The following is a 26,933-nucleotide window of genomic DNA, read 5'->3' as shown; positions in this document are numbered from 1 at the left end:
CATAAGTACCTACTAAGAGAACTTTATGCTGCAAATGAAGCGTTTGAGTGCACCTTCTATTAGACACTGGACAATTCATCTTCAGCTTTATGAATTTCAAAGTAAACAATTTTTTTCTCAGTGATCAAGATTATTTTTAAATGTTCCCAAGGTACCTCTATCCAGCTGTTACTCTGCTCGTGCTTTCCTTAATCATTATGGCAAAGACAGCAAGAAACAGCTGTAACCAATGCATATCTCATTATCTTTCCTTGGCACGGAAAATGTGAATCATATTTCAGATCTCCCACCCTTTGCTGAAGTATATAAACTATCTGTTATTTTTCATTCCTGTTGTATCTGACTCATGTGAAATCATTCCTGAAGCTGAAGATTAAGCAATTTGAATTAAGTGCAGTAGAAATTTCTTGAAGAACACAGCGTTACAAAAGACAAAAAATGGAACCTGATTAAATTAATCTCAAATGTGCCTCAAAGCAGATGGATTCAGGGCCTGAACAAAAATGAAGCAAGTTGTGTCTTACCGGTGACTTCATGAGGCTTAGCAGTAAGACTTGAGGTTTATTTCACAGCAACTACTGACTACTTTTTTTTCCCCTCTGCAGTAAGGGCTACACAGATATAGTGAAAATCCCAGAAGGAGCAACTCACATCAAAGTTCGTCAATTCAAGACTAAGGACCAGAGCAGGTTTACTGCCTACCTGGCCCTGAAAAAGAAAAACGGTGAGTATCTTGTCAATGGAAAATATATGATCTCCACTTCGGAAACAATCATCGATATCAATGGAACTGTCATGAACTATAGTGGCTGGAGTCACAAAGATGATTTCTTGCATGCAATGGGACACTCTGCCACAAAGGAGGTTCTTATAGTGCAGATACTTGCAACTGACCCAACTCAACCAGTGGACGTCCGTTACAGTTTCTTTGTGCCAAAGAAGCAAGGACAAATGACTAACTCTGTCACTGGCAGTGGCAGCAGCAGCAAAGTAACTCCACAGCTCACACAAACCCGGTGGGTGACGGGGCCTTGGCTTTCTTGTTCTCGAACATGTGACACAGGATGGCACACCAGAACTGTCCAGTGCAAAGACGGCCATGGAAAACTAGCTAAAGGATGTCTTCTCTCTCAGAGACCGTCAGCATTTAAACAGTGCTTGTTGAAAAAGTGTTAACCTGTGGTTGTGATCTTCTTTAAAAGAGGTTTGATGAAGCCATTATTGACGTACTATTAGGTATTAGGTCTGCCCAGACAGAGAGAAGCAAAGGCTTCAGTGTATTTACATAAAGTCTCAAATTATGGGCAGAATCTGCCTATTTGGACCAAATGAAGATGTGCACTGCTTTGAAAAATAGTAGGGTGATCTTGATCTGTTTTAAAAAAAAAAAAAAGAAAAAAAAAAGCATTAAAGTTGCTATAAGCCCTCTGTGTCTGCAAAAATATAAAATAAAGTAATGAAAAAGAAGAAAAACTAGCAAATGGAGGATCCTGGGATATTTGAAGGTTACAGAATCATCTCCCCTTTTACACCTACCTCTAATACAGTATGTCCTTAGAAAATGTCACATGTACCCATGATACCACAGAAGCTTATTTTATACTATTTTGTAAATACATTTGATTTGGTATGTCACTTTATATCACTTGGTTCTACTAAAAAAAATCAAAAGACAAGCTATGTAAGCAAAGTGATTGACCAAAGTATATCTGCAGCCCTTGTGGACCTTGGTCCAGCCTTCAGAAATGGCTGCAGATGTTTTACTGGAAAATGAAGAGCTTGCTGCTGGTTTTAATAAGTAATTTGATTTTGACAAAGGGAAATGCATGTTTGTTCTAGGGATTTCCTGATAGCAGATCATAATTCTATGACAAATTCTGTGTTTCCACCAAGAAATTCTCAGAGGAGCATTGCAAGAGTGCAGACCAAGGATCCCCACAGGTACACTGCTCATATACCAGTACCATCAGCAGCTCCTTACCACGAGTATGTCAGACACACATAGGAGTAATATTTGTCTGCCTGAAAGAATCTGTGTACCTTTTTCTTGGTAAACTCTCCACTAGTTCCAGCTTTGTCACAGCGTGGGATCCCTGTTGTTGCTGAACAATAGCTGCTAGCTCCTTCTTTCCAACAAACAAAGGCATACTGTATTTTGTAGAAACTAGTTAGAGAAGCAAAAATTACAGGTATGATAAACAAGTGTCTTCTAACTCAGATATTCTGAGGCTATGTTCAACTGCTTTCTCTGTTGTTTTCTGTATGGCTTCCACCTTGAATCTAACAATGTGTAATGTACCTACATCTTTTGAAGAGGCTATAAAGGTCAAAAAAACACAGCAAGCAGTTAATATTTTATCACTGTTTTGTCCATCATGTCTAACTCTGGTATTCATCTTACCAGCAAAAGTTTGTAACTGTCTTTTTGTTTGATTTTTTGTTTGTTTGATTTTCATGTTTTGTACATCTACCACATTTGGGAGGAAGAGGTGTCAGTAGGAAGTCAAACCACATCAGGATGTGGAGGACTTGCCCAACATCAATAAAACTGTTTCCACAGTACAGGCAGAAGCTAGTAATAATTTCCCTCAAGAGCAGCTTCTGAATCCCATTACTATCTGGTGGAAGTTAGTGACTGAGAAAGGACATTTCACCATATTCAGGTAACAGGTGGGGAGTCCTGACACCAACACTTGTTAGAATTGCTTCCTTTCATATCAGCAGGCTTTGAATTAAACCCTAGAATGACAGGTACAAGGTGGTAGAACTCCATCTATCTTTTATTTCTCAGTTTGTCAACACAGGAGAGTATGAGTGCAGGAAGATTTTCAGATACAGCTGTGAGTCAGTAGTACTTAGCACTATACTTCCCCAGGCTTCAGGCTCTTCAGAAAATTCCAGTCATGAAATCAGAAAAGAAATCTTGTTGTTTGTGTTGCAAGAAGGGCAGGTCTCACTCCAGGCTGACATAAACATGTTTTTGCAACTCTGGCATGTTTGTTTGAATTCTAGAAAGCATGTGATGATTTTAAAACAGCACAAAGTTGCTACATCAACAAGTTGAAACCTGGAGAAATATCTGTTTTTGTACTCTATTCTAAGTAAACACTAAAAGGGACAGGGTCTCCTCTTTGAAAGTGAACTGCAAAGGAATGTTATTAGTCATCTTCAGCTTTCGAGAATGGTGTGACTTCCTAATAAAAGTGAAAAACATGGATCTTGAGGAAAGTTGGCTACTTTACAACTGATGCCACCCTAAGAACTTAAATCAAGGCTCTGAATATTTGCAGAGTTCTGTAAATGCTTATGTCTTTTCTACCTTATAACATAAGATCATGTTTGAAGTGTCTTATTTTCCTTTCAAGTAAACTGATTTTTATATTTATATATGTATAAACAGGTGTTCTAGGGCTCTTAAGGAAGATCATAACAAGTAGAAAACATCATAAGTGGAAAGATAAGGAGCATAGATTTGCTGTTTGTCCAGGCCTGAATTAATTGGCTGTCCAGCTGCTGAATTAATTGGCATTTATTTTTCCTGTGTTGTATCAGAATAGAGACAGAATGTGCAAGTATTTGTGTTTGCATTATAGAAATAATTTATGATGTAGTCAACAAAATGAGTAAGGCTTTTGGATGTTATTCAGACTCCAGGAGAGTAATACCATAAACGGGTATAAATTTAAATCTTCTTTAGATCAAGAATTTTTCATAGAAAGAGTCTATTTATAAAAAGTAAATAAATGCAAGAGCAAACCACTATACTGATTTTTTCCATTTTCACCAGTGTAGTAGTGAAGGAAATGTGCAAAAAGACGTTGCTTTTAAATAAAATCATGGAATCAGAATTGTTTGAGTTGGAAGGGACCTTTAAGAGTCATCTGGTCCAACTCCCCTGCAATGAGCAGGGACATCTAAAGCTGGATCAGGTTGCTCAGAGCCCCATCCAGCCTAATGGAAAGGGAACAGACTAAGGAAGCTATCCTAAAAGTGTAAGGTGAACTAGGGCATCCTGCTATACCCAACATTTGCTTTTTAGCTGATCTTTATAACCAAACTGCAATTCCCAACTTTGCTTTTTTCATTTATACCTATTTCATGTAACTGATGAATGAAAAATTGGTGCAAGGTATGTGAATTTGCCATTACAACTTGTGCTTCAAACTAAATTCCTCGTTGGTCATCACTGTTTACATTACTACTGAGTCTTGCCAAACAAGATTCATCAAATGCTTGCAATGTTAGTGGCACTGTCTCAGAAGTCCAGAATATAGAAATAAGCAAGCTTCAGTGTTAAATTCACTGTAGACTTTTTGGGACACATCTCCAGTGCCTTAGATTGGACCCGCTTTTGAATCTGTGGCTTTTTATCTGCTTTTCAAATGAGACAGTGTAATTAGAAAAAAGCCTTTCATCTGCAGTTTGATTGTATGCATGAAGTTCAGTTTATCTGCCCTCCTGTGAAAACAGTTTTATCACAAGGGGAGAGGGAATAATCTTGTGGATTAATAACAATTGTATTAAAAAAAGAAAAAAAAAAAAAAAAGCACAGCACTGAAAAAAAAATAAAATAATTTATTTGTTTTTACAACTAGTATGTGAATGGATGTAATGAATTTATTTATTCTTATTTAACAAAAATATCAATTGTGCAAATTCTTTATTTAAAATGTTTGCTATCATCTCTGTCTCTCTTTCTTGCTCTCTTAATTTATGCTTCAAATTTGTGTTGAGTTTACATAATGTATGGCACTGGTTATTTTTTGTTTGTTTTTATTTAGAAAGCTTTCTGCGTGGAACAGGAGTATAGGTGTATACATGTGTGCACACTGTATAGATGTATATTCCTTTTCTGCTGCCATCTTTCTTAGAGAAGTTCATGACACCTGATGCTCAAACCTCCTCACTACACTTCAGTTCTAAAATATCTCAGTCATAGAGGTCTGTGGACACAAAAAAAAAAAAAAAAAAAAAAAAAACCACCCAGGTTCTAAACAACAGACTCACTCCATAAAGACATGTGCAATTTCTGTTCTGCTCCTTAGTAGTTTACCACTTAGGTTGGTAAGAGCCTTACCATTTGCACCAATGGGAGCAAGCTCAGGCTTGCAGTAAATGGGAATCCTCTCTTTGTAAATGAAGTTTCTCTGAGTTGTCAGGGTGGCAAGTGAGTATTCTTTCATGCAGCTTCTTATATTTAAGTGAAATCACTACAGAGAAATTGTTTTGTGTGCCTCTGCAATTACAGATTAAATGATGTACGATTTGGTTTATGAAAAGTGAACCATTATAAAAGCTACCTTTTCAATTTTTTCACCATTTATATACTTATATATCTATTTATTATAGCTATGAAATGTCAAAAGCACAATCTGTAAGGCTTTGCAATGTTTTTCTTTGCTTTACTCTAGCTCTTTGCACCGTGTCAGGCAGTGAGACACAAATAAAAAGCCAGCCAAGCATGCATTCCCAGTATTTCCATGAAAATAACAGTATCTCATTACTTCCAGTTTTTGTCTAGTCCAAATTCTGCTAAGCTCCAGGGAAACTGTACTGGGCTGTGAGGTAAAAAAAAAAAAAAAAAAAAAAAAAGTATAGTATAGATAAACCCATACTATCAATTAACAATACAAATTATTTTTCGAACAACTTCACTGTAAGGGTAGCATGACAGATGGCAAAAAATCTATTTCAAACTATAAAAAAATATCTTCCTCATCAGTGCCCATAGTCACACAACTTACATTCTATCTCATCCTTTGTACCCAACGTTTGCCACTGTCCAGGCCCTACGGAACACCCAGAGCCAACCATGAGGCTTCAGATGAAGTTACAAAGGCCAGTGGGTGACGCTTCCTCCATTAAAGCCCACTCCAAAACACCAGGAAATAACAATAAGCCTTCACTTTGATGATCTTTGGGGTGGGCTTTAAAGAAGCCTTGTACAGTTGAAACATTGATAATTGTGTGCTTTCAGCAAAATGTTTAGGTATGTGACTGTTTCTCCTTGTGTTCACGAAAGCTGTGCTGTTCTGTCTCACTGAGAAAGACAGAGCCCATGGCATGAAGCAAAGTTAGATTCTTCAAGCTCAGGCTGCAATTTAAAAAATAACAAAACAAAACAAAACAAAACAAAACAAAAAAAACGCAGTTACTGATTTTGAGGCCTTTGTTCCTTTTTTTAGTTAACTGAATCATTTTTATAGAGTTGCACCTATACTTGTCACTGGTAACATTTTCAATAGTCTTTTTTTTACTGTGGGTACACGGAATGCTAATTTGTATAGTAAAGCTAATTCAACATTTTTGTTTGAAATATAATTGCCAATGCAAATATTTCTGGTTTATTGCACATACTGTTAATGACTTAAGCTGAGACAAATTTTCAGGTCCTCAACTGGCACCACATTATGTAGCTCTGGGGTTTACAAGATTGTATTACAAGTGGCAGTATTCAGTGATATGGCATACAACACTTGAAAAGCCCCAAACACATTGTTAATGCAGGTGAGTGGCTGGAGAACTTCTCTCCAGATACCCTGTACCAAATATTTAACAGTGTCTAGCTACTCTGCACACTGCAGAGTTACGGACTGAAACCAAAACTCTCAGTGTTGTTTGCCCTGAGATTTGTCTGCAGAGTCTCACAGTAGCCGTAAGGATATTTCAAGTATTTCCATGTGTATCAGCTAGAATCTTACATAGTCTGTGTTGAAACATATAGGTGTACACATAGAACTTAACCGTGACTACATGGAAATGTGTATTTTTTTGTTGTTGTTTGTGTTTGTGTATACATGTGTATGTATAACTGTATCCACATTTGTATGCACACAAATGAGTATTTGGGTTTGCGTTAATCCCATTCATGGGGCAGAATAGTTACACTGGTTTCAGCTATGCCTATGTAAATTCAGAGTAACTTCATTACATCGCTTGCCTTTGCAGGAGCTGCTTTAAACTCAAACCACTTTAAGTAACAGCATATTTTCTCTTTTTAATGTATAGGAACTGGTTTACACAATTTACTGTATGAACTGTGAAATTTTCAGATGGTTTTATCATATAAAACATACTCCTTGACAGTCAAGCGCATGTGCATTCATAAAATCTCATGAGATTAGGGAAATAATGTACTCCAAATAAGATGGTGACAATGTGTTTCCCTGTGTAGCAATAATTAAATTTCACTTCTATTGTCAGGTCATTGTGTAACATCAGATAAGATAAAACAAGAGAGGTGTTCTAGGGAAGATGAACAGGATAGCGCAGCTTTCATTTCTTCTTAATTTATTTCATGTGCCTCTTTGTACACTCCATTGGTGTCACTTTGTGCATTACAGACAACTTGACTGAAATACCAGTACCTTATGAAAACCAAGATGTGTCACGAGACTCTTTTTTTTTTTTTCTATATGTCTAATCAAAGAGAATTAACAGTTTTAGAGCACTACTATGTCAGCCAGTTTACACCATAAATAACGTTATGCGAAACATTAATTCATTTGAACTGAATTGTACAAGGTCTACACTGTACTATGACACATTGAAGGCCAATATTTTGTTTTGTAAACTATTACATATGTATAATTTACCAGTTGTAATCTTAAAACATTTGATTCTGTGATTTCAGTTAAAAGAAGTAATAAACTGTATCATAGGTCCAAACACTTGTTTCATTTATGGTATATTTGTGGGCTGCTGTTTGCCATTTGTCTCCCACTAAAAAGAGAGAAGCTAAAAGAGACAAATCTGACCCCTAAATTAAGGCATAAATATTATTTCTACATGTAAATGTTGCACTTTGTGCAATATATGATGGGGTGAAGTTCTGTGGATGTGTTCCTTTGAGTCATTAAGTATATCAGAAAAGTGCAGAAAACAGCATTTAGTACCTTTCTAAAGACTCAGAAAAAATTAGTTTGCTGCCATCCAACAGAGGTGGCATACACTGGTGATCTCTTGAGCCTATATAAAGCCCCCATGAAATCCAGGAGACCTGTCCAAAAACTTAATTCAGCAAAATTAGACAGTGGATTAAGATAGTCCAAATTAGATTAATAATTAGCAATATAGACTCATCTAAGAGTAGTAAAAATCTGCCAGAGCAGGTGGCAGAAGTGTATGATGCATGCAAATATGGTACTGTAGTACATGTATACAAGGGAAGATTAAGGTAATAACTAAGGGGATATGGCTGGTGACACAGAATTGCATACACGCTCCTATTGCATTATGGCTCTTAAGATGAAGTTGTTAACAGACTAGATGATCTTGAAGGTCTTCTCCAACCTTAATGATTCTATGATTCTATGATTATACCATGACTTTCTAATAGAACTGGATAATTATGAGCTATAATTTTCATGCTGATTTCTTGCATATCCTTTCTAATTCTATAATACAAAGTTGGAGTTTTTCTTGTTCCCTAAAATGATGTGCTCTCTCCAAAAGAGAACACAAATTCAACTCAAAAACTAAGTCTTATTACAAGTGTATGTCTGATCTATTGATTGTTGACATGTTTACAAATTTTGGACTCCGCCTTTTTATTTTTTTATTTTGCTTTACAAATTCTAAGTGATGTTGATTCTTATTTATAGAAACAATTTTTTTCATGCCTAGGAATAGCTTTTCTTCCTGGGTTGTTCTTATAATGTCAATGAAGTTTTGCATAGTGGCCAGTACCTGTAGAAATAGGGCCAAGGCCTTCGCAAATATGTTTTTAATAATCTATTACACCACATACCAATCCTTGAACCACCTTATAAGACAGCTGTCCTGCTAGTGCTTGGTACAAGATATAGAGTATATATATGTGTACACACACACACAGAGATATATATACACACACACACGTACAATATATTAGATATTTGTATATATTATGCATGTATATAAAAATGTTTCAAAAAATCTCATTTACACTACATGTTTATAAAACTGTTCATTAGTCATCAGAAAGAATACAGTGTTCAACATCAGTGAAGTATGCAGTGAAAACACAGTACAATCATGCAGTTCTACCATTTGTCCTGCCTAAACGGCTTCGGGAAATGATTCATCTGCTCCACACACTTCTCAGCAATAACAGACTAACATGTTTTCTTCCTTCACTGCATTTCAGCTCATCCAGGGTCCTGGGGCAAAGCAAAAAATGCACCCACTCCTCATCTCCCCCTGCCCTTACACAGGTAGAAGTAGCAGTCATACAAACTATATCACAACTCTGTCCTCTACTTCTACGCATTTTTTGTCTATGGCAGAACTCCATATCTCAAAAATACTTCAGTATCTCCTCTGTATTTATTTTCTACAAAGAAAGCTGCAATGTCCCCAAGTGGTTGTGGCAGGTCTTCCCAAAATTATGGCTTTATTTCTCATTTTAGAGTTTGCAATAGCTCAGAGAAAGCCATTAATGAGAATGGAAATCCATTCCTACAGAAACCAAATGCAGCACAGACAGCGGTATAGACTTCCTCAAACATCCAAGCCTGTCATAATTCCATTATTGTGCAGAGACTGTTCTGTATCAGGAAGATGAACTCATTCTCTCCTAATGCATTTTCCATCTCTTCATAATGTGACATTTCACCTCTTCAGAAATTTTACAGAGTTACGTACAGTGGGGGAGATTTTTATTCCCAAGACTCTGAACTTGTAGACGCAAATCTCATTTTTAGGATAGGATACACGATCCATTTGGCCAATTTTAGACTTCATCCAAACTGAACCTTAATAAATAAATAAATAAATAAATAAATAAATAAATAAATAAATAAATAAATAAATAATTTAAAATATAAATAAATAAATAGATAGATAGATAAACAAATAAATAAATTTGGGAACATCAAAACACATGGAATAATTAAACAAGAATAAATCAATGTTTGAGTTTTCCCACATTGCTCATATTGTTACCTTGCTCTTCTTATGCTACATTCTGCTAATTTGGAAATAATACATTAATCGTACTCACACCACTCAGCATTCTACATTGATTCAACAAGAGGATTGAAGAGAAAACGTGGGGAAGAATATTTTCATAAAATCCAAGGAAAATGATTATTTTCCATGCTTCCAGGAGCATTGCAGAAATCTCTTTGCTTTTCCTTGATTATTCTAAAAAAATGTATACTTCAAGGAAAAGGCACATGCATTTCCTTAAGCAGTTGCTTGATAAAGGTCTGTTTTAGCAATGTAACCAAATAGTTAGTTCACTGAAATAGCCATTGTATCCATTGATGCAGCAGTCTCACTACTCCAAGTGTTGCAGTTTGGTTCAATGATGTTTCTTTACTGTAGTGTCCTTTCTTTTCCTCTTTCCCAGTAAGACTTTACCAAAAGGACCTGCACCTACACAACTAAAAACATACCCTTTGATAGCAGCCCAAGTTCAGCTAGCCAGACCCATATTAGCAGCAACACATCCAAGTAAGCCTTGAATGCAGCAGGCGGGTGCCAGAGGGCCCATGTCCCAGCAGGTGAAACTGAACTCACAAGATCCTGCATATGTGCACAGACATACCTATTTCCAGCATAGCCAAGTGCTTCACGCAGGTGTGCATCATAAATACACTCTTTTTATAGCTATAGCTCTGCTAGCCAGCTTTTCCCTCCCCCTTACACACTTCTGTTACTTTCTGAGCATGCAGTCAAGATGGATTTTACACTTCTTGCTCTGGAGGCACTGAGTTTCTTGCTCCTTTGAAGCTTGCTTGCCCAGAGTTGCTCACTTGCAGAGCTGTGATTGAAATAGATCAGGCACTCATGCTTGCTTATGGAACACTCAGAGCTGAAACTTCCGTTTTTCACAGAAATGTAGCACGGCATGAAGCGAGTACCCTGGCAGCAGGTGCTCTGCTTGGGCCCTTTGCTGATGGATGCCATGTGTTCTTATGGTGACTGATAATTTTGCTTACTTAATAATCGAAGGCCATTATGCCCTGATGGGATTTGGAGATGTAAATCTCACTCTAGCTGTGCAGATGACTACTGAAGGGCACACGCATGAGTTAGACCCATGAAAGTTTGTGCAAAGAATGTGAAAATTGCCCTCAACAGGCAATCCAGCAGAGGCCTGCTGGAAACGTGCCCCACGCAGCCACAAAGCACTGAAGGCACCGCATCTGCTTGTAGACTGGGGAGGCATCCGAGAGGTGAACATTGCCCCAGCACCATCCCCAGCAGCATCAGGTAACTCACATCTTGAAACAGTTGAATCCTGGCGACCAGCCACCGCGGCAATTGCTGACATGGCAGCTGCCCAACGTGTTGGCAAACAAGCTGCACTACCTAGTAAAGGTGGTCTGTAACTACAGGGTAACGAAAATTATACTGGAAACTTTCTGAGCACTTTAAAGTGGTCGATTTAAAACAGGACCCTGCCCACTGAAAGTGGTCCTTTCTGAAGGCCTCACTGTACTTACCGATGGTTTGTCCAGAAAAAACAGCGTTACATGCATTCTGTGTGGGCTGGGAGGAATGTTTTCACACTAATATTTATGTGGCATGCAAAGATCTAACAGCCATCCAGAGGGCTTTCAGGCAATATTTCATTTAAATATATGCTGCAAAGAACTCCCAGCTAAAAGCATGTGAAATGGCAGGCTCTGCGGGGGCAAGCCAAGCCACGGAGAGGATGCAGATAGTGGAGACAGCCTCTGTAAGGTGAACCACCGGCTGTGAAGAGATAGGCTTTTTTTGATAGGAATTTGAGCTATGAAAAGGTTTAAGGGGAAATTACCAACTAGTCTGGCATTCAAATGCCAAAATACACAGTCAGACTCTTGGCCATACAACTCTTCAAAGGGAGAAGGGAAATGGCAGGACTTCTCTGTATAAAGCTCGGCCTCTTAATGTACACAGGAAATCATCAGTGAAACACTAACCCTTAATCAGGTTAAAAAGAGGCAGTGAACTGAATTATTATATTAAGAACTTCATCTTTAGAGAAGAGGAGAAAGAACCAAAGGATGTTTTACTTCTCTATCCATCAAAATAATTATTATTTTAGGATGAGTCCATTATGTATATTTTCCTCTAAAATAGTTTCTTATGGCAAGGCAGAGACAGCCAGAACCCAAGGCAAACTGTGAGGTTATTATGGAACAACTTTTCCTCCAAAAGGTTTCTACCCGGCTTACCCTGCAGAAGGCCTTCCCAGAGGGACTCCAGTCTGAGGCTCCAGAGCCTGCATGTTCTACCACAAGAGCCATTTCCTTTGGCTGCATTCATAATGTTTATATAAATCATCAACTGGTTTGTCTTCAGAGCTAGCCAGATTTCTAGAAATATGTAAGAATATGTAAAAGAGACAGTTATTTCTTATTTCCAACTAAAAAGCTACAAAAGAATAAAAGAAAAAAAAAGGCCCAAGAAGGAATGGTATCTATGAACAAAATCTCTTCTATCTTGAGCCTACATGTAAGAAAATTGTTCAGAATAGGATAATTTCATACAAGATTAAATGCACCAGATAAAGGTAAGCAACAAAAAATTTATATTCTATAAGAATACATATAGATTTCAGTTAGAAATAGTAGAAAAAGAATTCATAGATCCATTATTTATGAGAATCTCAATATTATTATTAAAGAAAAATAAGATTACAACCATCATGGATTTATAAGTTTAAGCATTTCCTTAAAGATTTTAATAAAATCCTGGTTAACTAATTTAATTAGATTGTCAAGAAGTTCCTCCTCTTGGAGTAATTGTAACCATAATACGCATTACAATTCAAAAATGGCTGAGAGTGAATTGCTCATTCTTGATGCACTTGCTAATATAGCACTTTATTTTAAAGCAAGCTGTTAGTAGACAGGCTAGAAAATTTATTTGATACACGTGCCAGTAGGATGTACTGTAGGTAACATACCTCATAGGCAAGGAGTTCAGACTGAAACTTAATTAACTAATGTCCCAAGGCTCTTCATGCCTCAAGACAAAGCCGTTGACTGAGCAGAAAGGGCATGTGGGAGCACTCATCCTCTCTGCAATACCACCACGGCTAGAAAAGGCTCACAGATGGACAGTCTCATGGGTGCCGATCCCTAACATGTGTGAGAATGAAGGGATAAATCCTTCCTGGAACGAATGTAGGGAAATGATTCCAGTTCACCTGACTAGTTCAGAAAGGTGCCATGAGTAAATAAATAGCGTGGTCATCAGGGATACATTGCAAAGCACTGAAGGAAAGTAGTTAGAGGACCACAAAAACTATGCTGGTACTCATATGGCAACAGATTGAAGTTATTTTAGCAGTGTTAAATATTTTCTGATTCCAAGAGCAAAAAAAAGAAGTGCCAAAGCAATGTGCCAGTGACAATAATGTGTGGTGTAATGTTGCGGATGAAAAACCTTCCGCTGGGTTTGAACCAGTATAAACCACCTCTGTAGAAAATCCCTGAGTCTACTGCAGTAATATTCAGCATTAACTGGCTGCATCTGTGCTTTTTATCTGAGTAGTACCTGCCACACGAATCCCAATAAATATTAAATTATGTCTACGCTTAAAACAGAGTTCTTAGCCTTGACTTAAAGCATAAGTCATGTCTTTAAATCACTTCAATGAATTTGTAAATCCCATCCTTAACATTTTTTCAAAACATATATATGTACATATACATTTCAGTATGCTATTTAACATCATATTGTGATTCTAGCCAAGCCTTGAAATCCCACGCAAGGCAGATTATATTCAGTGCTCTGCCTGTTGACATATTTTTCTCCTCTATGTACCTAACGAGCCAGTGACTGAATATAGCCCTACAAGCATATTGTTAGTGTGCACTCAGAAGACCGCACTCAGTATCCTGTCACCCACAATACAGAACTGATAGATTCTACCAGGATCATTAATAATAGCATGATTTCAAAGACATTTCTTTACTTAAAGGAGGTTTTTTAATGGTATAGTTGTTATGGCAACTGCTTCCTGCCACCCCTGCTGCCAAAAGCCACAATCCAGCCATGAAAAAGAGCTCCTCCATCCAAACACATTTTTCAGTGGACAGCAGCATTCCCTGGCTGGAGCAGACTTTTCCTTTCCCTTCTGGCAAAATGGAAGCCAAACAAAATCTGTAACAAATGTGAGCGGAGAGTGAAGAATTAAGTGAACTTCTTACATATGACTTTGTGTTTTTACACGTACATATAAGGAAAAAGAAATGAGGGAGGGGTGGGAGAGGGCAAAAAAAGTGAGACACCTCCTAAGGGCTGTACAGTGAAGGGAAATGTTTTCCTTTCCTAGAGTACATGTTTGGGATTCAAACTCTCTAAAAGTCTTGGCATAACAGTAATTAAAAAGTTGGTGAGTTAGCTCCCTTTCTCTCTCAGTTTTATTCTACCTTAGAGGTCAATGGCAAGATTTTTTAGGTCTGTTGTACTTCCTGTATGATGATCAAAGTTTGCTTTGTGACTTCGAAAATAAAGTATTTCTATTATTTACTACTAGTGAATCTCTGCTATTGTGAGCTGACCTTTCTGGTCTTAACACTAAATAATTCTTAAGTTTCCCACTTGAGAGCACGACAAAGCCTTTAAAAAAGCTTTGAAATTATCTTTATGGACTATATTTAAAAATATTATTTTTCCTCCTTCAACTTAATTCCAGTGCACAGTTGTATGTAGTTTGCTTGTCTTTCCATTGTCCATTGGCTGTGACCTCCTGCCCACTCAGAAAACAATTGGCGCACTTTCCAGCTAATAGTTGGATGATAGCATCTTTTCTTGCAATAAGAAAACATTGTAACAGACCAGCAGATAGTCTTTCAAGCCCCTGTACAGTGGATGAATATAAATATGCAGGAATATCAAAATCTGAAATGAATCGAGAATCATGATAATGGTGAGATCAATAACCACTTACAAACAAGCAGTTTTCTTATAGACTCAATCTGGAAGGTTTAGGTTGTTGTTATTTTTGTTTGTTTGTTTGTTTTAACGTAATGCCACCAGCATGATATAAGCCACTTTGAGATTTTTAGCTTGGAGTTAGAAGATAAGGCTTGAGTTCCGGTACTAGTTAGGCTTTGCACTCATTGTTGTCATTAATAACTTCCACCGTGGCAGTTTCAGCCTTTAAGTTATTTTGCAGACAAATTGCAGGAACATAGTGTAGGCAGCATAATCACTCAGAAGTGCATACAGTACACAAACCTGAAATTACAAAAAAATAGTGGGGAAAATAAAGTAACTTCATAGGCAGGGGTCCAACCCAAACCTGTGATGTCAGTATTGCTACAGGTTTGCTTCCAAGACCAACAATGGAACTGTGGCACCTACTATTCTGTCAATACTCTTTTGTCTGATTAGGACACTTACTACCCCGTGAGGAACCTACTTTACTAGGAATTTTTCCTTCAAAAAGATTTTCACTGCCCCCATGAAAGGGAGGCATTAAATAGTTATGCTAGGTATTTAATTTCCTTTATACAGTAACCATACAATATTGTTGCAACAGCAGTTCACGGTAATGAAAAATTTCTTCCTATTTGTTAGATTCATAGCAGCAGTCAACAAAAGACTTCCTTACTCGTTCTTAGCATACACATGTGTTACAATTCCCAGGAAGATGGATGGCTACAGGTGGAGTTACATGGGTTTGCTGTGATGAGCAAGTCCAAGAAAGAGGAAGGCTTACATCAACAGTGATGTCTGCAGATTGCTTTTGTCTCCAATCCCCAGATTTGAGCCAGAATGCACAGCAAAAGTATCCAGAAGAAGAAAGAAAAGAAAACAGAAAAGGTAAAACATGTTTGTACAATCCTACAGTTTACTTTCTTATATAAATTGTTCATACTGCAAAACAAAATAAAATTCCTATCCCCAAGGTTTCACTGTTAAGTTCACTGCTTAGATTTTCTCCCAAACAAGTTATGCTGGTTTGATACAGAACTAAAGCTGAAAGAAAGGGCTGCCATTCAAAAGTTAACTTAACCAAATATCCCCAAGTTTCGACTGTGAAGTCGAGCTGTGAGATTTCAGAATTCTCCTATGCTTACATAGGTCAAATGGTGAGTGACAAAGAGGCAAGAGAAGATATCATTACCACGGTTTCCCAGAGGAAGCAACTGGAAGACATAAAATTCATAGCTATCCCGTTTTAAGCAAGTTCTACTTGGACAGCCAGAAACCTACCATGGATTGCTATACTCCCGAACAGCGATACAAAACAACTGTTCTTCCCATGTCAGGACTTTTTACAGCCACTTTCAGCATCAGATTGACCCTCCTGGTTACCTTTTTTTATTCAACTCTCCTCTTGCAACTGCATCCACAAAAGCAGATGGAGCACTAGTTCTGCCCAAAGCTGCTCTTAAAGTGTCTTTAAATAGTCAACCCTGGCACCTTTACCAGCTAACAGAGAAAAGCAGACACTTGGAAGATGCAATACTTGTGGCTTTTGCCACTGACATAAGGATGAGACTAACTGTGCTCATGTTTCTCTCTGTTAACTATAAAGGGAGTAGAAAGATGTCTCTAGGTTATTGGATGTGGAGGAGGCTTTCACCTTTGATCAGATGAATCCATCCCTGGCCTCTGACTGTTCTACAGACTGCTCTATGGTTCAGTGGTTGACTTTTATGTAAGTTGCCCTATGAAGACAAACAGTGCTGTCATAAATTATTGCAGTGGCATGTTCTCTGCCAAGAGTGTATCAGTCTGTTCCACTTCTTAATTTTTTGAGTCTAAATATACACAACTGTAGCACTTTTTCATAGTCTTTCAAAAATTAAAAGTAAAAATTCCTTTGACACTGGAGACAGAGTTCCTCCCACGGACTTTGCAATCTGTGTCTGAAATAGTCCTTATAAGTTCTTTTCAACAAAGAGAAAATTGGCACTTCACACATCTGTACTTCTTTCCAGTGACAAAGGGACGTGGGGGTCTTATGCAGAGAGCTACAATGCAAATGCAGGCTGGATGTGGCTCTGGGCAGCCTGGTCTGGTGGTTGGCAACCCTGCCCGTGGCAGGGGGATTGAAACTAGATGATTATTGTGGTCCTTTCCAACCCAGGCCATTCAATGATTCTATGAAATGTCAGAAGTTAACTGAGGTGAATCTCATTCCAGGTCTCAAAAGGACTGAAAGAGCATGGGAGCAGTATCCTGTTTCCAAAGAGCTTTCAAGTAAAAACTTAGGTTCAGGTTTATTCTGCAGCAATTTTTTCAGTGAGCTACCATTGTGAGAATTCATAATGTTGCAATTCAGGTTCTCTGCCTCCCTGTCATCCCACCCCCTTACCTCCTCCAGCTCTTACTTCACTGCAAAGTTATCTCTAAGCTTATGTAAGAAATATACATTCTCTGGTGTAGAAAATATCTGCAGTGAGTTCAAAACTCCTCAGAATTTACATATTATGCAAATTGCAATGGCTGGCAGAAAAATGCTTTGCTCCCCGCCTCCTTTAAAATATATTCCTGAGAGGTGATCTCGTATATTTCCTGTCACTTGCAGAATTTTAACTAATATGATATTTTTAAAAATCAAATTATAAAGGATTTTGAGACACACAAATGTATCTGCTTCATTTAGTCTAAGTATACTATATTTAAATAGTATGTTACTACAAATCTTTTAAAGCTAATTACTAATATACATACATATATTTTAGCACTGACAATTGCAGCCTAGTCCTATCACAGTACTCCTACTACACATTTAATACTAGTAAGCCCTTAATGTCAACAAGCTATGGTAAAATGTAACCACACACTACCTGAAAACTCCATGGTGGCTTTTAATACTGTCTTGTGCAGAATCTCCTTCTTTCAGTGAGTAAACCTCACTTTGCTACAAAAGCAAAGAGAACCCAGCTCCTCACCTATTCATTCTGTGTACTTCTCCTATCTCTTCTTTTTCTGGCGCTTTTACCCATGGTGAGTAAACATAACCAAGCCAGTTAGTGTTTTCACATCTGTGCATAACTTTTCCACAGGTGCTACTAAGTTCTCTTGAATAAATTCAAATTCATTTCCTTATGAAAACCTCAAGATCCACACTTGCTTCTTTATTATAATCAAATGATTATATGAGTGAAATGCCTTTCTCGAGTTGTCAAAAGAAGAATAAAAATAATATATCCTCAAACATAAAACCTTGACTTCCACTTCTGAGCTGATATAGTCAATTTAAATGCCTTTACTTTCATGAGTGTACAGAGAACTCAGTGTTTCCGAGGCTTCCACTCTGGCTATGGCAGTAAGAAATGCAGGAGTGAGCAAGACACTAAAGACTCACCAGAGGACAAGTTTTGGAAAATGAGGTGAAAGAAGTTTTTGTACCCAGGCAGACTTCCTTCAATTCCCACATCTGTCCCAGTTCCTGGGATGTTTCTTTTTATCTGTCTACTTTAGCTGTGGGTTAACAGGCAACCACATTTAAAAGAGAAGCCTCATAACACACAGGAATCAAACATATGAGGAAGGCAACGAGTTTCTCAAATCCTTTTGGTGCCCAAATTATTTCTGCCCTAAGCAAAGGTGTTGTTCTTAAAGTTGCGTTGTTTACTATTAACAATGTGGTATTTGATTACAATCATGAAACTGAAATCATAGAGAAAGCTAACTCCAGGATGTCAGGTTTCCTCCTCCAGCAGTTCTTCTGAACACTCTTATCTTTAGGGCTTATTGTAAATTAGATAACAATAAGAGTTTTCATAGGTTGATAAATATGAAAGGGATTCTTTCCTCCTTCAACTATTCCATCATAAACTAGAAGGTGACTAGTAGAAACACGTCTTGTTCTTCTCACCACAGAACTACTACACTGACTTAAAAATCAAAATCATTGACCCTACATGTTTAAAAAGGTAGTGACAATAGGCCAAGAGTTTGCCTTTGCTAACACTTGCTATTCCATGTGGCTCTGTTTACACTGGTGAAATGACTTCACATTGCACTCACATAAATAAGAGCACTTCTGCCCCAATAACCACTTATTTACCAAAGTCAATATATAGTGGTGGCATCAGTAGCTCTGAAATAATCAAATATTTTAACTACAGTGCCTCACTCCTGAGTAATTTTAGTGCAATTATGCTGTTCACCAAATGTCACATTGTCATGTTTACAAAAATATGAATGCTTTCATGTGGGTCAATAAAAGTAATATTTACAGTGCAAAGTTTATCTGTTTATATAAATATGTTCTCCTCAATTTTCCTGTTGGTCTAACATAGAATTATCTAAGAGAATTTCTACTTTTGCACACAAAATTACAAAACTAAGCTAGCAAACTATTCTTAGTGAGTATTCTTAGAAATCTGTGTGTGCCTGTGTGGATGTATACCCATGTATCAGGTGGAGTGACTAAAGGTTGTTTAGTGCCATCTTTTGGGTGGTCCTAATACTACAGAACAGCTTATTCAAATTAATTACACATTTGCTGTCAGTTCCTAGCCACATATTACAAATTTCATCAACGTGTTTCTAATATTGGTTTTTGTTGTTTTTTCTAATCTAGATTACAAATCTCCATAAGATTTTGCTTCCCTATATGTATAAGTGTTTGAAGTATATAAGGAGTATAAAAGTACAAGGAGTAAGGAGTATAAACAGTACAAAGAACAAATGGATACAGAGCAGAGATGAAGGGGGGCTGCAGCAGTTTCAGTCTGTGCTGGTTGGAGGTTCAAGAATTGGGGTCCCTACGTGCCACCATTGGACCTCAATGAAAGGAATGCAATAGTTATGACCAGTCACTACAGGTGCCATAGAGGCCAACTGATGCCCACTAGCCAGGTGAGAAAACAGGCATTTAGACCTGTCTTTCTTGGCATGAGGGTGTTGTGGAGCTGCTGAAGATGGGAAGTGCTTCTATCAATCTTGTACAAACTTTCAGAATTGAGGGTTAGGAGAGCCACCCTCACAGTACTTCTTTGAAACAGGAGAGCTATTACAGTTTCTAGAAGCTCCCTTAAAGCACTCCTATGGTGTAGGAGGATTCATGTATCCTTGCAAAATCAATTAAATTTCACCATCTGCTTAGAATGCTTGGTACATGATAACCACAAATTACCTTGATGGACTGCAGACACCTATGTAACAGTTGAAGTCTTCTGCTCTAATTTTTACTTTTTTAATTGTTCAGGGAAGATTTTTTTAGGTGCATGCCTTTAATTATGAGATTTTAGTCTTCTTCCAGCATCATAAGGCTTCTAGCCCCCTCCATAACCACAGTTAAGTGAATACCACACATGGCTGAGTGGCAACAGTCAAATGACAGACAACCTCAATTTAAAGATGAATTGATGGAAGGGTTTGCAAGCTGCATAGATAAATCCCCTAACCCTTTCTTAGCATACAAATCCTCATATCCTCAGCTGAAAAATATTTTCCTATTTGGAAACACTGTCTTTTTCCAACTTTGGCTGATGTTTGTGCTATTTTACATGATAATTATCTATTTATCCCAGTCACACCCTTTATCATCAACTTTCTTCCATCTGACTCATAGCATCAGATTGACTGTAAACTCATTAAATTGTTTATATTCTATCTTTATTCTATATTTCTTTCTAGCTCTAAAAATAGATAATGTAAAACATTAAAAAAAAAAAAAAATCCAACTCAACACCTACACTGATGCCATAAAACTAAATACCTACATGAAATACTACATTCAGAACCCCTCGTATGTGATAACTAATGACAAACTCTAGCCATTAAGCCCTGGGTTTTTTTATACATGGTCTGAAAAAGGATTAAATGGCAATGTGATCAACTGATTTCATCTTAGGCATGAAAAAATTCAGTGGGGTGAAGTATGCAATTCTCTCCAAAGGGTTTCTTTTTCCCTTAATGAGAAGAGATATGCCTTTATATTACTTATCCCATGGTACCCCAGAATAAATGTGCTAGCTGGCTACTCCCCATAGAAAAGCCCCATTTCATGGATGATAGGGAAAGTACAGGACTTGGAGATAGCTGAGCTTAGGGTATCCCCTTGCCAGCAATGCATGCACACAATGAGCAGAACAGGGTTCGTACCGTGCTCCCTGGCTCACTATCCCAGAGACAGCACAGACTGAGCCAAAGGCATTATTCAAGTGTATAACATTTATTGTAGATATTCACAGCACTTGGCCTTGAAGTCTAGAGCACCAGCTGATCCTTTTTTGCTAGCTGTTATGCTTGAGATGACATATGCACACACTGCAGAATTTTGGACAAAGCAGCCTCCAAAACAAAATGCTGATGTCTGCAATTAAACTTATCTCTGTGTGGAAAAGCTCCCTAGGCACCAATTCCAAGTCCAAGTGCTTGTTGGAAGCTTCTTGGAGGTGTCAGAAGGTTTGCATTCCCCTACTCTTGGATAATCAAACATTGCTCGTAAGATTGTTTGGATGTTGAAATAAGCTCAAGCAGGGAGTTTATGCATGTATATTTCATAGCATATTAGGGATATGAGTCTGGAAGACATTTCCTTCACAGTGTATTCCTTCCTTTGCTGTGATAGGAAGTAGGCATGTTATGCAGTTCAGAAATTCATCATGCTCACTCTTCAGTCATCATGCCCTTTGCCTCTATCCCTCCTCCTGGAAAACATACCTAGTCATGTACAGCTTTAGAGAGCCTTATTATAAAACTGCACCTGTCACGGTCCTCATAGGCCGCAGAAACAGCAGTCTCCAACATCTGTAACATGATGTCCTTTCACTGGCACTACTAACCAAATGCCTGGTTTGCAGACAACCACCATTTATATTACTCACTGCTATAGCATTTGGTACCTGTCACATCACAACTGTACAATCAAATGATCCCCATGGCAGTTAAAACACGCATGTGCATTTTTCCACAGTTCTTTGCAGAGTTGTAGTAGTCAATAAGAATTGCAATGTGCTAAGAAAGCAGCATGTACGTACCAGGATGTTGCTGTGGGCTAAAGTTGAGACTTCCTCCTTCCAGCCGCACACATCAAAGTCCTTGAATGCAAAAGAGATGCTCAGATGACAAGTCAATGGGCCTCTGTTCAAGTGCAGCTGTCCACCAATATATAAAAAATACTGTGGGATTAGAGCCACAGAGATTAACATAAAGCAGTAAATACTGGCAGTTTTAGTGGCGAATGTCCTCACCTTAATTGACCTTTCCTTTTCTGCCTTCCCTGAAATAAACAACAGGACTTAATGCTGCCACTTATAATTTCTGAGCTTTCAGTGACTTATGTCATATCTTTACTGTTCATAGTTTTTCAGCTTGTTTCCCATTCTATGTTTGAGTTTCAGTCAAAAGGTAAAAAGAGATTGGGTTTTTGTTTTTTTTTTTTGAAAGCTTTGACATTCACATTAAAAAAAGCCAGCAGGGCCCTCACAGTTAACTTTGGTTTCACTTTTTGTCTCATTAGCTATTTATTTAGAAAACCTATGTTAGCTCGCGTATTTACCACGTAAAGCAATGACAGCTCAGTTGGAATCAACAGAACTATATATTCTTTATGAAGTGGAATTTTTTTCTACTTTTTGCTAAAATACCTGATGATACTTTGGTTTTAAAAGGTGTGTTACATCTGACAGCTGTGCATACTCGTGCAGTAGTTATTATTTTTATATTACTCCCTTTTCATAAATGTTATTGAGCAATAGAATGAAGATTTTGAATGTATAAGAAAGAACAGCTACACACAATAACACATATTTTTTATCTTCTTGATGGTCATGAACTGCTTTGTTCTATTTTTTATGTGCAAAAACAAGTCCCGGCTCAGATGAGAACCCTCCTATGGGACTTAGATCTTGGGGAAGGGACTTCTCTAACTGCTTTCAAAAAGCCTTTGAAGACACATGACACATAACCAGCTCTCAGGCCACAGGATGTCAGCCCCAGAAGCTGAGAAAGTCTTCCCAGTCAATGTCCCTCATTAATTCCTACAGGATTTCCCCAGACTACTCTTGGACTTGGGCCAGCAGCTCTTCCAAGCCTGAAACAGTCTAGAGTAAGCAAAAACAGCTGGAGTTCACCCTCTTGCCTCTTCACCCACTAGCATTTTGTAAGGGGCATGCAAATATCCCTCAGCACACAGCTGACCCATGCGGAGGCGGCTGTAATCCAAGGTTTCTTTCACAGCTTGGCAGCACAGCTGATCCAAAGAATGTGGGGTTACCTCAGCTGTACTCCCTCCATATCCTAGGGAGCCAGATGCCAAACCAGACAACCGACCCAGCAGAATAGAGGATTGCCAGCATGTGAGGGTATGTGGTGCTTGTCTTCCAGTTAGGACCAGCTTATGATTAGAAATGATGGCTGAATTTATGAAGGCATAAAATTAATTATTACGTTAAAAATACATATCCCATGTGAAACTATGATGCATTTTTATGACCACAATATTTTAGTCATGCATAAAACTCATAATCCTGTAAATAATCAGAAGGTGGAACTAAACAGAATGAGTAAAAACACTGGTAGATACAGGCCCACGTATTCCTAGAAGATTTGAAATATTTCAAACTTGTCCATTTTTTCTCGATGAATTTTAGTCATATATCCAAACCTTTATTTTTGCCTGAAGTATAGATTTTAACTTTAAAGCATGTATCTGGCAACAGAGAAGCTGTGAATTTACCATGTCACTCATAGAAACAGAATGAATGGGAAGGCATCATGAATGTATGCCCTGAGCTCCCTGATTTCAGTTCTTTATCACCCAAAACTAAAAAATATCCTGTGACAAACTATGAAAAAAGACGTTGGCAAAGCAAAAACAGAATGTCGATAGAGGTCTCAATAATGTCTTGCTAACATTTGTTCACAGGCTTATATTTATGCCCATGGGAAATCAAAGGGCTTGTTTATACAAGTACAATGAAGTACTTGCAAAAGTGCATACTGAAACCAAGCTGAGACGTTAATTATGCTAAATGGAAGCTAAAAAGCAATGATATTTTTTCAGAAGACCTACTGATAACATGAGTGAAAACACAAATCTGGGTATTGGTCTACTAGGATTTGTTTATTTCTGGCTGTGCTCTCTTATAATCTCTATGGTATAAACTGACATACACAGAGCATGGACGGAAGGATGTTTTGTGTTAAAAACTTCTAAGTCATTGCACATGCTTCCTCTTGATATCATTTGTAAACAGAATACTTTAGCCAACATTTTATTAAGTTTTCAATCCTGCAAACACTCAAGGGGTTAATAAGATGCCAGAACTCAAGCCTAACTATAAATATTTCCAGGATTGGGGTCTACGTGTCTGCTCAAGTTCTCTTTGTTAACATTATATGATTGAGCTACGTGTTACATCACTGCAACAAGGGTTCCTCATCTGAGCAAAGAGTATTAATAGTCTTAATATGGAGTTGTGCAAACAAGGCTATGTGCCAGAGGAGAGGCACACATGGGCTGCTCCAGATTGGCTGGAGAGATAGCAAGTGTGACTGCACAGTGAACTATGAGAGTAATTTTAAATCTTCCAAAAACTGGAGGGATTAGCTCACGCTGCCCCAGAGCTCAAATTCTTTCTGCTAATGACTACTGGTCTGATCCAGCCTGATGTTCTGGGGGTCACTCTGCTCATTATTTTACAGGTTTCACCATTTCTATAGTCTTAAAATTTATTGTTATGATCTCTGTTTCCAAAAATTCTTTGAAAGCTCTTAAGATGAACCAATCCCCTCTCTCTTTGTCTGTTTTTCTTTTATTGAGCGGTTGGTTGCTCGCTCACTTGCTTGTTTTTTGCAATATTTACTCCTCCAAGTGCTGGTATAGGTAGCATTTACTTTTTCAGAAGTGAAAATACCAATTGTAGTACTCATTAGGTGGAAGAGAAAGCAGAAAGTGCACAAATACAGAGGAAAGCAGAGGGCAGTCAGATGCCTCCTTATAGAGAAGCAGAGAAAGTGTCAGGTATTGGATTTTCGCAGGACTTGGGGAATCTTACACTGTAAACAGGAAAGTGAGAAAAGCTGAGGGTATTCGTTTCTGTGAGAGCAGAAAATATTATGCCATTTCAGCAATCTTTTCCCATTTCTTCTGTTATTTCCCCTGGTGCCACTGGTTAGAAGGGGATTCATTAGAGGAAAAGGCAAAAAGGAAGGGCAGAAGCTGATAAAGATTGTGAAGCTGGATGAAGAGACAATGAGTTAGAAAGTGAAAAGTACAGGATATCCTTATGCATTGCCTTTCTGTACCATTTTTAATATGTACATGCATTGACAGCAGTGGGCTACAGGGCTGCAGCCTGAGGCAAGGCCAGGACTGCCCCGTGAGGTGAGACATGGCTGGTTCCAGTCAGGTGGGCTGGACCAAGCAGCCACCCTGGGGTGCCTGGCGACAGCCTGGGGAGGGGAGATGCTGAGGAGATGCTTCTTAAGGACCGCGAGTTGCTCATTCTGAAGCCATATACGCACAATGAACAAGTCAAAAATACAGTGTTTAGAAGGAGGCAATTACTGAAGGCTTCTGAAAGCCATCAAACTTCAAAAAAATAGATTTGAACCATCCTCTGGATTTAATAACTGATTTTTACATATTTATGGCTTTTGCTAGACTTAAGCTTAGGTGATTTACTTCTCATCTTAAAAGGAGTCTGTAGCAGAGCTAGGCCTCCCAGAAGTTACAAAGGCATCCTATATATACAATGAATATTAAAGAAAAGGCATGCTATTTTGGTATATGACACATATTAAAGAAAGATACATAGAATTGTACTTAAAACCATGACTTTGCATTACAATCTCTTGCAGTATTTCTGAAATATTTGCTTAGACCATGGTATAAATTGATAAATGACTGGATTCAAATATCTAAATAAGGATGCTGATGCAAATCCCTAAATTTGCCATTAAGTAAATCTGCCTTTTAAGGTTCTCTCTCTTGAGGTGTGTATTGCTGAGATTTTTTACTTGCTTACATGTTATTTCCATCAGGTCTGAATAAAAGATATGCAGGCAAGAGAATTTCATGCTTGACTGTCTAGCACCTCTCTGCTTTTGATACAAGCCTAGTTTGGCAGCAAGATGGAAGCTAACAGCTGATCTCCATTACAATTCCTTGCAGTTAGTGCTGAGATTAGTAAAAACACTGGAGAACCTAGGGACCAACAACTCTTTGGCATTATAAAAGTAGCACTGACATATATGTCAAAATCCCTCCCTTTAGAAGAGTAAAGCTCAGAACTACAAACTCTTATTATTCAACTGCTGCAAGCAGAAATGGAAAACTTTGCTTTTTGACCAAAGTTTCACACTGGACTTTGAGTAATGAAGGTGCTCCTCCATTTAGTTCTCAAGTAGCTACAGTGGCAGGTTCATTTGAAGCCTTAGATTTCACAAAATCTCAGAATGATTGAGGTTGGAAAGGTCCTCTGGAGGTCAACTGGTTCAACCCTTTGCTCAATCAGGCATACAGACAGCAGGCTGCACCCAAAGAGCATTTGACTATCTCCGAAGAAGGAAACTCCACAACTTCTCTGGGCAACCTGTTACATTGCTCAGTCACCTGCACCGTAGCAAAATGTTTTCTGATGTTCATACAGAACCTCTTGTGCCCGTTGCCGCTTGTCTTGTCAGAACTGAAAAGAGCCTGATTCAGCCTCTTTGCACCTTTCCTTAAATTATTTATAGACATTGATGAGATCCCCCCTGGGCTTTCTTTTCTATAGACTGAGCAACCCCGGATCTCTCAGCTTTTCCTCATAGGAGACATGCTTCAGTCCCTTCACCATCTTAGTAGTGGCTTTTGGATGCACTCTCTCCGCATATCCATATCTCTCTTGTATTGGAGAGCCCAGAACTGCACACAGTACTCACAGTGTGACCTCATCAGTGCTGAATAGAGATAAAGTATCACCTCCTTCAACATTCTGGCAATAGTTTGTCTACATCAGCCAGGATAACATTAGTTTTCTTTGCTGCAAGGGCACATTACTGGCTCAAGTTCTCCCTAATGCTCACCAGAACCCACAGGTCCTTTT

General features: G+C 38.2%; 1 protein-coding gene across 1 annotated transcript in view; it reads left to right on the top strand.

The window, feature by feature from the left end:
- The window catches only part of ADAMTS5 (ADAM metallopeptidase with thrombospondin type 1 motif 5), a 48,360-nt gene extending 40,705 nt beyond the window's left edge, over window positions 1-7,655 (top strand). Inside the window, exon 8 of the mRNA XM_031612737.2 lies at window positions 606-7,655. Coding sequence (XP_031468597.1) covers window positions 606-1,176 — 571 coding nt within the window. The 3' untranslated portion in view covers window positions 1,177-7,655. The remainder of the gene's footprint in view (window positions 1-605) is intronic.
- Window positions 7,656-26,933: the final 19,278 nt, after the last annotated feature.

Source organism: Phasianus colchicus, chromosome 1, assembly GCF_987193195.1.
Source record: "Phasianus colchicus chromosome 1, bPhaCol1.hap1.1, whole genome shotgun sequence".
NCBI lineage: Eukaryota > Metazoa > Chordata > Aves > Galliformes > Phasianidae > Phasianus > Phasianus colchicus.
The sequence above is the reverse complement of the archived record's forward strand: the minus strand, read 5'-3'. Positions and strand labels throughout refer to the sequence as shown.